Source organism: Somniosus microcephalus, chromosome 22 (assembly GCF_052327205.1).
Source record: "Somniosus microcephalus isolate GS21.2 chromosome 22, FLI_Smic_1.0, whole genome shotgun sequence".
Taxonomy (NCBI): domain Eukaryota; kingdom Metazoa; phylum Chordata; class Chondrichthyes; order Squaliformes; family Somniosidae; genus Somniosus; species Somniosus microcephalus.
In genome coordinates this window covers 436,229-447,635 of record NC_141008.1, presented here as the reverse complement: position 1 = coordinate 447,635, position 11,407 = coordinate 436,229, and the positions used below count along the sequence as shown (strand labels likewise).

The 11,407-nt window shown below is 44.9% G+C and overlaps 1 protein-coding gene across 1 annotated transcript; it reads left to right on the top strand.

Moving 5' to 3' along the window:
• The first annotated feature begins 593 nt into the window (after positions 1 to 593).
• LOC147101963 (putative G protein-coupled receptor 139) lies at positions 594 to 10,187 on the top strand. The gene is made up of 2 exons (XM_085964119.1): positions 594 to 702; positions 4,601 to 10,187. The coding sequence occupies exons 1-2, from the start codon at positions 636 to 638 to the stop codon at positions 5,509 to 5,511; spliced, it is 978 nt and encodes a 325-aa protein (XP_085820245.1). The 5' UTR covers positions 594 to 635; the 3' UTR covers positions 5,512 to 10,187.
• Positions 10,188 to 11,407: the final 1,220 nt, after the last annotated feature.

Below are 11,407 nucleotides of genomic sequence, written 5' to 3'. Positions count from 1 at the left end.
TTTGAGAAGCTGGATTACTTTGAGGAGCTGTATTATTTTGAGGTACTCTATTAGATTGGTTATTTTTATTAGATTTAATATTTTTGAGGGGTACATTATTTTGAGGGAATGTATTATTTTGAGTATCCATCGACAGAAATTCATCACTTTAATTGTTTAACTGATTGGCCGCAGATTAGGAGGACAGCCATATCCCGGAATGCAACAGTGTTGCCCTGATCAGACACTCTATCATTTGGAATTTAATTACTAAATGGCCACAGCATGGTGAAGGACATCACCGAAACTACATGAGAGATAAAGATGTGTCTGATATCGTTTGCTGCAACAACTCCATTGCTGGAAGTATACAGCTGGCTATTTCCGTTAGTTAATTAATGTGATAAGAATTGTACAGTCTTTGGGGTTTTCAATTTCTAGCGCAGCACTAAATATATTCTGTCTCAACAGGGAATTAGCTCGGCTGTTGCAATAAGTTTGTTGATTTTTTTTCTAAAAAGAGGGATGTTGCAACTTCAATGTCTCCGTGGACATCCCGCAGTATATAAATTAAAGGCTATGGAAATGAAACGCCTCAGAGTTTAGTACAGACAGATTGCTTGCAGCACGAAGGGACACGTGGCTTCACACAGAAAATGCATCGACCAATTCAATTTGTCGAGAAAATATACTACATGATCATTGCCGTCATTGGTATACCTGGTACGTGACTGTAACCATTGAAGTTGTGTAAATCTGTCTGTGAGCTGCTCTGTGGTTTTGCTCTGTGACTGATAATGTTACATGCTGGTCTTGCTGACCGTTATGCAGACACCCGGTCAGTGAAATCATTTTGTTAAATCAAATGTCCTGAATTACCTTTGTGGTTTTATTCCATTGCCTCAATTGAAAGTAATCCTCTGTCAGTAACTCACAGGCTCGTTGAGTTATCAAGTTATTTTCTTTAGGGGAACATAGTGTACTGCTGAATCAGTCTTCAGTGTGAGCACCTCGCTGAAGGAAGGTATTACTGGGAGTATCTGTCACTGTAGAACTGTACTGAGTGTGGGTCACTAACTGGAGTGTAACACCTGACGTCAGTGCTCAGGTATTACCGGGAGAATCTGTCACTGTAGCATGGTGCCGAGTGTGTGTCAATAACTGGAGTGGAACAGCTGACCCCAGTGGTCTTGTATTACTGGGAGTAAATGCCACTGTAGAATTGTACTGAGTGTGGGTCATTAACCGGAGTGGAACACTTGACCCCAGTGGTCATGTATTATTGGGAGTATCTTTCAACGGCGATTTGCATTGACTATGGGTCACTAACCAGAGTGGAACACCGGACCCCAGTGGTTATTTATTAGTGGGAGTGATTGCCAGTATAAAATTGTACTGATTGTGGACCACTTAATGGAATGGAACAAGCCGGTTCTACTTTGAAGTCATTCTTTCAGGAGACTGATCTCTCAAACCATATTAAGCTGCCTTCGTGTTTTACAAATGTAATCGCAGGTAACGGCAAAGATTTTTGCTTTTGTTTGAAGATAATTGGTACTAAATGTATACAATGAAATACATTGGTATCGCACTGTTTCCTAATGAGCTGCACTTACAGAAACTGGTGTTAACTACTTACAGACATGTTCACAGCAGGACAGCGCAGCTACTTTATTCAAATCCTCTGTATAATTACGTTTTCTTACTCTAAGTATAGTTATTGTCAACACTTTGGTTGCTTTGGTGCTGATTAATCCACTTCCCCCAACAAGGTCCTGAAAATCTCTGGGTCATGAGGGTTGGATTTAATCAGCTTTCTATTCCACAGTATGAATGTTGTTCTGTGGTTATTGTTTCTTGCACCTCAGTAACTGATAAGATTTGGCAAACGAGTGCTTAACAATGATTCAGTGTCTCTACAGAGGTAACCTGTAGCGATCTCTGCCCTAAGCTCAGTAAGGTGTGTCCATGTGAGGAGAGGCAGCGATAACAGAAGAACATACATAGGAGGAACATACATACATGAAATTGAGGGGCGACTTGTGACACGGGCAGCCGAGTTCTGAATCAGCTCAATTTACGTAGGATGGAATGTGGAAGGCCAGCCAGGAGTGCATTGGAATAGTCAAGTCTAGAGGTAACACCTGATTGAGGTGTACAAAATAATGAGGGGCATAGATAGGGTGGATAAAGAGGAACTTTTCCCCTTAGTGGGGGGTCAATAACAAGGGGGCATAGATTCAGGGTAAGGGGCAGGAGATTTAGAGGGGATTTGAGGAGGAACTTTTTCACCCAGAGGGTGGTTGGAATGTGGAACTCAATGCCTGAAAGGGTGGTGGAGGCAGGAACCCTCACAACATTCAAGAAGCATTTGGATGAGCACTTGAAATGCCATCGCATACAAGGCTATGGACCAAATGCTGGAAAATGGGATTAGACTGGACAGAGATGGATGGGTGGCGCAGACACGATGGGCCGAAGGGCCTCTTTCTGTGCTGTAAAACTCTATGACTCTATCTATGACTCTATAATCGCATGGATGAGGGTTTCAGCAGCGAATGTGCTGAGGCCTGGGTGGAGACGAGAAATTTTGTTGAGGTGAAAGGAGGCGGTCGTTGTTATGATGTGGATATGTGTTTGGAAGTTCATTTCAGGGTCAAATATGACACCAAGTTTGCGAACAGTGTGGTTCAGCCGCATACAGCTGTTAGGAGAGGGATGGAGTCAGTGGCTAGGGTATGTAGTTTGTGGCGGGGACCCAAAACAATGGCTTCGGTTTTCCCAATATTTAATTGGATAACATTTTTGCTCATCCAGTCAAGCAATCTGACCATTTAGGCACTGGGCAGGGGCCGAGAGAATTGGTAGTGAGTTAGAGCTGATTTTCGTTGGTGTACTCATGCTGTGTTTTCAATTGATGTCGCCAAGGGGCAACATGAAGATGAGTAACAGGAGGGCACCAAGGATGGATCTTTCAGGGACACCAGAGGTACCGATGCGAGAGCGGGAATGGAAACCGTTGCAGGAGATTCTCTGGTTACAAGTACATAAGTTAGAATGGAAATAACAAAAGAAAATGCTGGAATAACTCAGCAGGCCAGGCAACATCCGTGGAGAGAGAAGTAGAGTTAACGTTTCAGGTCAAAACCCTTCGTCAGGACTGAGAAAAAACACAGGAAGTGAAACAGATTTAAAGGCCAGTTTGGAGCTGGGAAATGGGGATGAAACAACAAAAGAGAAGTGACGAGATATTAAGAGGTAATCAAAACGAGACGAGATGCTGATAGGACTAGTGAAGGTAAAGGCGGCTCTAGACTAGGTGTAAAATGCGTTAGCAGAATGAGAGACAGCTGCCATGTGGGAGAGAAAAAATAGGGGAAGGGCACAAAACAAAGGTGTGGAAAGAAATATTTTAAAAGATGTAATAGGGGCCGCGGTTATGATCTGAAATTGTTGAACTCAATATTGATTCTGGAAGGCTGCAAAGTGCCTAATTAGAAGATGAGGTGTTGTTGCTCGAGCTTATGCTGGGTTTCCGTGGAACCATGCAAGAACCCGAGGACAGTGTGGCTGAGTGGGAATGGGGCAGTGAATTAAAATGACAACATAAGAATGGAACCAGGCGAGTGCAGTCCCAACTAGCTGGACACCGGTGGAGAGGTTTTGGAGAACAATGGTCTGGTCAACTGTGTCAAAGGCTGCAGACAAGTCAAGAAGGACGAGGAGGGATAGGTTACCTTTGTCACAGTCACAAAGGATATAAGTTGTGAATTTGATGATGGCAGTTTCGGTACTGAGGCAAGGGCGTGGATTTTGCTCCACGACCCCGTGGGGCTGAGTATACAATCACGATGCGGGTGTGGGGTGGTCCGATTCCCCTACACCGGGGAGGTGCTGTCGGAACCCGGGGGGGGGGGGCCTGAGCCTGTGCCCAGAGGGATGTAAGATCGCCGAGCCAGTGTGGTATGCGATTCCTGCTCAGGGACTGGTCCAATTCCGGTGTGGGGCTTCAAATCTTCGGCAGCGGCGGGGAGGTGTCTGATCCAAAAAGCGTGTGATCCCATGGCGGGGAGGGGTTGTACGATGCCGCGAGGTGGGTGATGGTCCCAATGATGTGTCCAAACCCTGTCCCCGGGGTTCCAGTCCCCGACCCGGGGTTCGTTCTATGCTGGTGTGCTCTGATGTGTGGGGAGATTGGGAGGCTGGGGAAAGCACTACTGCTCCTCCTGGCCGACAGGCAGTGCTGTGAAGGCATTTACCTTCTCCCTGAATCTGTTCTCATCTCTTTCAAGCTGCCGCGATTCCCGAGGCCTGGAAATACCGACCAACACAAGTAAATCTATAAAACTTGTTAATTAGAGGCTTCCAATGTCAGTAAAATATTTAGTTTGCCAAACCGTCTCGTCAGAGTGCTCGGCTACACGCTCCTTGTTCCGCCTCCATTATAGCGGGTAGCAGCGGGTTAGAGGCGGGTTGGTTTCCTGGCAGAGATTTAAAGTTTTAAACTCTGACCCGACTCCAAAACACTGGTGCTAAAATCCAGCCCTTACTGTCTGTGCTCAGACACGGAGAATGTTTGATCAATACTTTCCTGTCTCTTTTTACTTCTCTTGTTTTACAGTGAATTTAGTGGCGATTGTGATCTTATCCCGAGGAAAGTGCGGACTCTCCACCTGCACCACTCGCTACCTGGTGGCCATGGTAGTTACGGATCTACTGTTCATTATCACTGAGATCATACTGAGGCAGATTAATTATTATTATTTCCCATTGTCTTTTCTCGACATTACCCCTGTGTGTAGTGCGATATATGCCCTGACTCGTGCAGCCACAGACTGTTCTGTTTGGTTCACTGTCACTTTCACATTTGATCGGTTTGTGGCCATTTGTTGCCAGAAGCAGAAAACAAAATATTGCACCGAGAAAACAGCGGCTGTGGTTCTAACAACAACCTGCCTTCTGCTCTGTTTAAAAAACGTTCCCCACTACATTGCATATGAACCTGGAAAAATAATCGACAATGTGCCATGGTTCTGTATTACAATCCCAAGCTATTACACTGAGCCTGGATGGGTGGTATTTGACTGGATTGATACGGTTATAACCCCATTGCTCCCATTCACTTTAATTTTGTTGCTCAACACTCTGACAGTCAGGAATATTTTAGTGGCCAGTCGAGTCCGTAAGGGACTGAGGGGTCAGAGCAAGGGAAAGAATCGCAGTGACCCAGAGATGGAGAGTAGAAAGAAGTCTGTGATTTTACTCTTCAGCATATCTGGCAGCTTCATACTTCTGTGGTTGGCAAACGTTATATATTTCTTATACTATAACATTTCAAGAACAGATCCCAGAGATTCCAATAATTCTTTGTATATCTTTCAACACGTAGGATATATGCTGCGGAATTTAAATTGCTGCACAAACACATTTATTTATGGGGTAACCCAGTCTAAGTTCAGAGGGCAGTTCAAGAGCGCGGTAACATATCCAGTTACCTCAGTTATTCAATTAATTAGTAAACAATACAACTGAGCGCAGCCCAGAGGCGCGTCCCAGGATTTCCAGTCCATGAATGTAATATTTAGACAAAGATACCATCAACTGAATTACACCGGGAATCGCTGTTGATCTGAAAATACAACCAGCGGCGGGGCAACCACTGTGTTTAGGACACGGCACTATTCCTGATTGACAGTTCCCGCATTGTCTTTCGTGTCAGGACCACTAGTTTGTTGCACTCCGTCTGAGCTCTTCTGTAAAGCGTCAATTCAGCTATTTAGTGCAGCAAATCTTTTGCAGCTTCCAGAGTAAGAGCCTCCCAAATAGTTAAGCAGAAAGAGCTGAGCTCTAGTTTAGATGATTATATTACGTAGAATATGCAGCACAGAAACAGGCCATTCGACTCAAATCGTCTATGCTTTTCCTAATATTGCACACTCGTCTCCTTCTTTCATCTCAGCCTTTCAGCATATTACCTTATCTCTCTTTTACTCGGCTGAATTGCTTTTGATAACAGTAAGCTATTGTACTCAACCTCGTCCTGTGGTGGTGAGTTGCACATGCTAACCACCCTCTGAATTGCTACTTATTTCCCTATTGGATTATGAGTAACTATCTTGTATTTATGACCCCCTAGTTTTCGATTCTCCCACAAGTGTAAACATTCCCTCCACATCTACCCTGTCAATTCCATTCATAATTATCAAGACCTCTATCATGCCTCCTCTATCTCCTCCCTCCCAGAAAGCACTAACGTCCAGCCTGTTCTATCTTTCCCGATAGCTCTAAACTTTCAGTTCTGGTGACATCGAAATAAATATTTGTAAGACTGAAAGCATTGGCCCATGCACAAGTTCTGTTGCCTAGCCATCGACTCCATCCTTCTTCTGTCTAAGTCTGAACCAAACCATTCGCAAGCTTGGTGTTCTATTTGACCGGGAGATGATTTTCCGACCACATATCCACTCCCTCACCAGGACGGCCTATTTCCAGCTACGTAACATCCAGACCCTTTCAGTAGATGCAGAACAGTAATTTCCACAATATTCCAAATGCGGTCTAACCAAATGCGGTTCTGAGCACAATATAATTGCTCTGCTTTAGAAATCTATCCCTCTAGGAGTGAACCCTAGAGATTTCTTTGTTCTTTTAGGGCCTCAGTAGCCTGCATCGCCACATTTACTGATCTGTGTGCGTGTACCCTCACATCGCTCAACCCCATTAAGATAATTATTTTCCAAGCAGTATGTGGTCTCATTAATCTTCCTCTTAAAATGCGCAGTGCTCATTTGTCATGGGTTAATTACACGCCTATTCCAAAGTATTTTAACTTCTTCCTGTATTTTATCGCAATTCTCCTCTGTATTAACCCGCAGTTTGGAGGCATCCACAAATTTTGAAACTGCTCTTCCGATTCCCCAGTCCAAATTTTCTAAGCAGATGGGAATGAACTGGTCTCAGCTACGGTCGCTGTAGATGACCACTGCCCACCATTTACCAACTTCACTACTTTTGAATTCTATAGCGTTAGAAATAAACCCGAGTTCATTGTTAGCATTTTCTTTTCTTTGCCGACCTGTGACACTGCTTTAAATTATATGTTCCCTTGTGTCCCTAGATGCCTTTGCTCTTCTGCAAACTCAGCTTCTTACGTTCTAAGGTACAGGTGTTTAAAAATCATAGAATGATGCAGCACAGAAGGAGGCCATTCGGCCCAGCGTGTCTGTGCCTGCTCTTTGGTAGAGCTTTCCAATTATTCTCACTACTCTGCACTTGCCGTTTTTTTAACTTTAAATATGTTTTCCAAATCCCCTTTGAATGTTCCTATTGAATCTGCTTCAACCACGCTTTCAGGCAGTGTGTCCAGGTCACAAGGACTCGTTGTTTAAAATAAAGCTTCCTCATGTCGTCCCCGGTTATTTTGATGATCACATTAAGATGGTGTCCTTTGGGTACTGACTCATCATCTGGTACTGGAATCAACGTCTCATTATTTATTCTATCACATCGATTCAGGACATTGATCCACTCTATCAAATCTCCTCTTAACATGCTCCGTTCTAAGGAGAACAACTACAGCTTCTCCGGTCTCTCCACATAACCAAAGTCCCTCATTCTTGGTACCAGTCTCTTCTGCACACGTTCTCAGTCATTCACATCCTTCCTAAATTTTAGCGCCCAGAATTGAACAAAGTACTCCAGCTGAAGCCTAACCAGTGTTTTATAATTTTTTTTCATGAATTCATTGATTACACACTGTTGCTCTATTAATAACGGAGCATATTTGCTTTTGGACAGCCTTCTCAACTTGTCGTGCCACCTTTAATGTTTTGTGTACATACAGCCCCCGGTGTCTCTGTTCCTGCAACCTCTTTAAAATTGTAATATTTAGTTCAGATTGCCTCTCCTCATTCTTCCAGTTCAAATGCATCAATTCACAGTTCCCTGTGTTAAATTTAATCTGCCATGTGTTGCCCATTTGAGTCAGAATTTGGGTTATGTTGTAAGCAAAATTATTGGATTTGGAAATAAACACTATCGGGAAGAGCAGCATCACGTCAGGGACTTCTCTGAAGCTCTTAGACACTCCAGCCTGACGAGCATTTGATGAGGGTCAAGCGCAAGCCAAATCTTATATGACTTTAGGAGCAGTTTTCAGCTGCAATGATATTTCATTCTCTTAATGCAACATGTACCAGTAAACTGAGTAATGAGATAACCGCATTAGCAGGAATGAGGGTCAGTTAGAGGTCATTACATTAATTTATTTTTAACTGAAGATCAGCAAAGAACTTAATCAATGGCGGGTCTGGCTCAAATGACGAAGGGCCTACACCTGCTCCCATTTCTTATGTTTTTTTTCATTTTCAGCAGTCTGTCTATGATGTTTGTTACTATCCTCGTCATTTCCTAGTTTCGTTACATCTGCAAAATACTAAATAATGCTCTGTATGATCAACCCTAGGTCATTAATATATATAAAAAGAATAGTACTCCTAATAACGATCCCTGGCTACACCACTGAATAACTCCCTCCAGTCTGATAAACAACCAGCCACCACTACTCTTTGGTTTCTGTCCCTTAGCCAGTTTTGTATCCATGATGCCCCATCCCTTGAATCGCATGGACTACCATTTTATGAACAAATATATAATTTAGTACTTTATCAAACACCTTCTGAAATTCCATATGCACAACATCATCCACGCTACCCTCATAATGTTTCTATTGCCCTAACAATGTGTATCACCTCGCATGCATCTATGTTAAAGATCTCTTGGCACATATCTGCGCAGTCTGCACGTTATCTAATGTGTATTGTGCGATGTCCTTTAAAGAATTGCCTCTTCAATATTTGAAGCAAAGAATCAGTTTTTTTGCGTAAAAGCAATAATAATTAATAAAGGCAGCCATCTCAAACTGATTTGGAATTTTATCAGAAAATCTGAAGTTTGAATGCAGAGTAAACTCTTTACTTGTCACTTTGTACTACTGCCTTCGAAAAATGGGTGAAGTAATTAACTATGTCAACAAGTAGGAGCGCTGTCCCTCTTCAGCCTCTCTTTGTGTCTTTCGGTTTCTAATTATGCATCTAACATACAAAGCACCTCCCAAATTCACTCAATATCCTCAGCATTTCCCCACACCCATCAAACATCCTCAGCTCCTCCCCATACCACAAAACTTCGTCAGCACCAACACAGCAGCACATAAGATCCTGAGCGTCTCCCCTCCCAACATTGTCATCCTCAGCTCCTCCCGAACCCACCTAATATCCTCAGCTACTCCCCACCCCACCTAATATCCTCAGCTCCTCCCGAACCCACCTAATATCATCAGCTCCTCCCCACCCTACCTAATACCCTCAGCAACTCCGCACCCACCAAATATCCTCAGCTCCTCCACACCCACGTAATATCCTCAGCTCCTCCCGAACCCATCAATATCCTCAGCACCTCCCCACCCCACCTAATATCCGCAGCTCCTCCCGAACGCACTATACAAGCTCAGACACTCGACACCCATTAATTATCCACATCTCCTCCCCACCCCACCTGATATCCTCAGCTCCACCCCACTCCCACCTTACATTCTCAGACCCACTCGACACCCATTAATTATCCACAGCTCCTCCTCACCCCATCTAAAATCCTCAGCTCCACCCATCCCAACTAATATTCTTAGCTCCTCAACACCCCACCAAATATGCTCAGCTCCTCCTGACCCCCACCTAATATCCTCAGCTCCTCCCCACTCCAGCAAATATCCTCAGATCCTCCCGGCCCCAACTAATATCATCAGCTCTGCCCGAACCTACCTAATATCCTCAGCTCCTCCTCACCCCACCAAATATCCTCTGCACCTCCCCAGCACACCTAATATCCTCAGCTCCTCCTCACCCCACCAAATATCCTCTGCTCCTCCCCAGCATACCTAATATACTCAGCTCCTCCCCACCCCACCAAATATCCTCTGCTCCTCCCCAGCACACCAATATCCTCAGCTCCTGCCCAGCCCACCTATTATCGTCAGCTCATCCCGACCGCAACTAATATCAACAGCTCCTCCCGACCCCAACAAATATACTCAGCACCTCCCCACCCCATCAAAAATGTTCAGTTCCTCCCAACTCACCAAATCTCCTCAGCTCCTCCCGACCCCACCTAATATCATCAGCTCCTCCCGACCCCAACTAATATCATCAGATCCTCCCGAACCCACATAATATTCACAGCTCCTCCCATCCACCAAATATCCTCTGGACCACACCACCCACCTAATATCATTAGCTCATCCCACCCCACCAAATATCCTCTTATCCTCCCCACCCCACCTATTATATTCAGCACTTCCCTACCCCACCAGATATTTTCAGCTCCTCCCGACCCCAGCTAATATCCTGATCTCCGACCACCCCACCTAAGATCCTCAGCTCCTCCCACCCCACCTAATGTCTCCAATTCCTCCCCACCCCAGCAAATATCCTTAGTTCTTCCCCACCCCACGTAATATCGTCAGCACCTAACCACCCCACGTAATATCCTCAGCTCCTCACCACCCCACCAATATCCTCTGCTCCTCCGGACCCCAGCTAATATCCTCAGCTCCTCCTCACCCGCCAAATATCCTGAGCTCTTCCCACCTCATAATATCGACAGCTCCACCCCATTCCCACTTACATGCTCAGAGACTCCACACCCCCCACGTGTGCACAGCTCATCCACACCCCATCTAAAATCCTGAGCTCCATCCACCCCATCTAACATCCACAACACCTCCCCACGACCAACAAATATCCTCAGCTACTCCTAACCTGTCCCAAATACCCTCGGTCCTCTACATTCCAAATAATATTATTAACTGCTACCCACCCCGACTAACATCCTCAGCTCTTCCCCAACATCATTAATACACTCTAATCCTCCCAACATCAACTCCTTATATTCCATATCTTCCAACCCTACCTAATATACTCAGCTCCACCTCACCGACTTTTAGCATCCTCAGCTATTCCCAACCCCACCAACTAATATTTTAAGCTCCTGCCCAGCCCAACAAATATCCACAGATCCTCCCCATTCCACTCAATGACTTCAGCTCCTCCCCATCACAAGTTATTTCATCAGCTCCTCTACAACTCGATATAACATCCTTAGCATCCCCCTCCAACACCTAATATCCTGTGCTCCTCACTACCCACTACTCATGTATGCTCAACTCCTTCGCACCCCACCTAATATCATCATGTCCTCCCCATTCCACCTAATACCCTCAGCTCCACGTCAGTCCATCTAATGTCCTCAGCACTCCACACCTAATATCCTCAACTCCTCCCCATCCCACCTAATATCCACTGCTCCACTCCACTCCACCTAATATCCTCTGCTCCAACCCACCCCACCTAATATATTCAACTCCTCCCCACCC

Bases quoted from the DNA above. Each gene is read 5' to 3' on its own strand.
- LOC147101963 (XM_085964119.1), top strand. From the start codon at position 636: ATGCATCGACCAATTCAATTTGTCGAGAAAATATACTACATGATCATT. The intron at 703-4,600 runs GTACGTGACTGT...CTTGTTTTACAG, and splicing joins TGCCGTCATTGGTATACCTG to TGAATTTAGTGGCGATTGTG.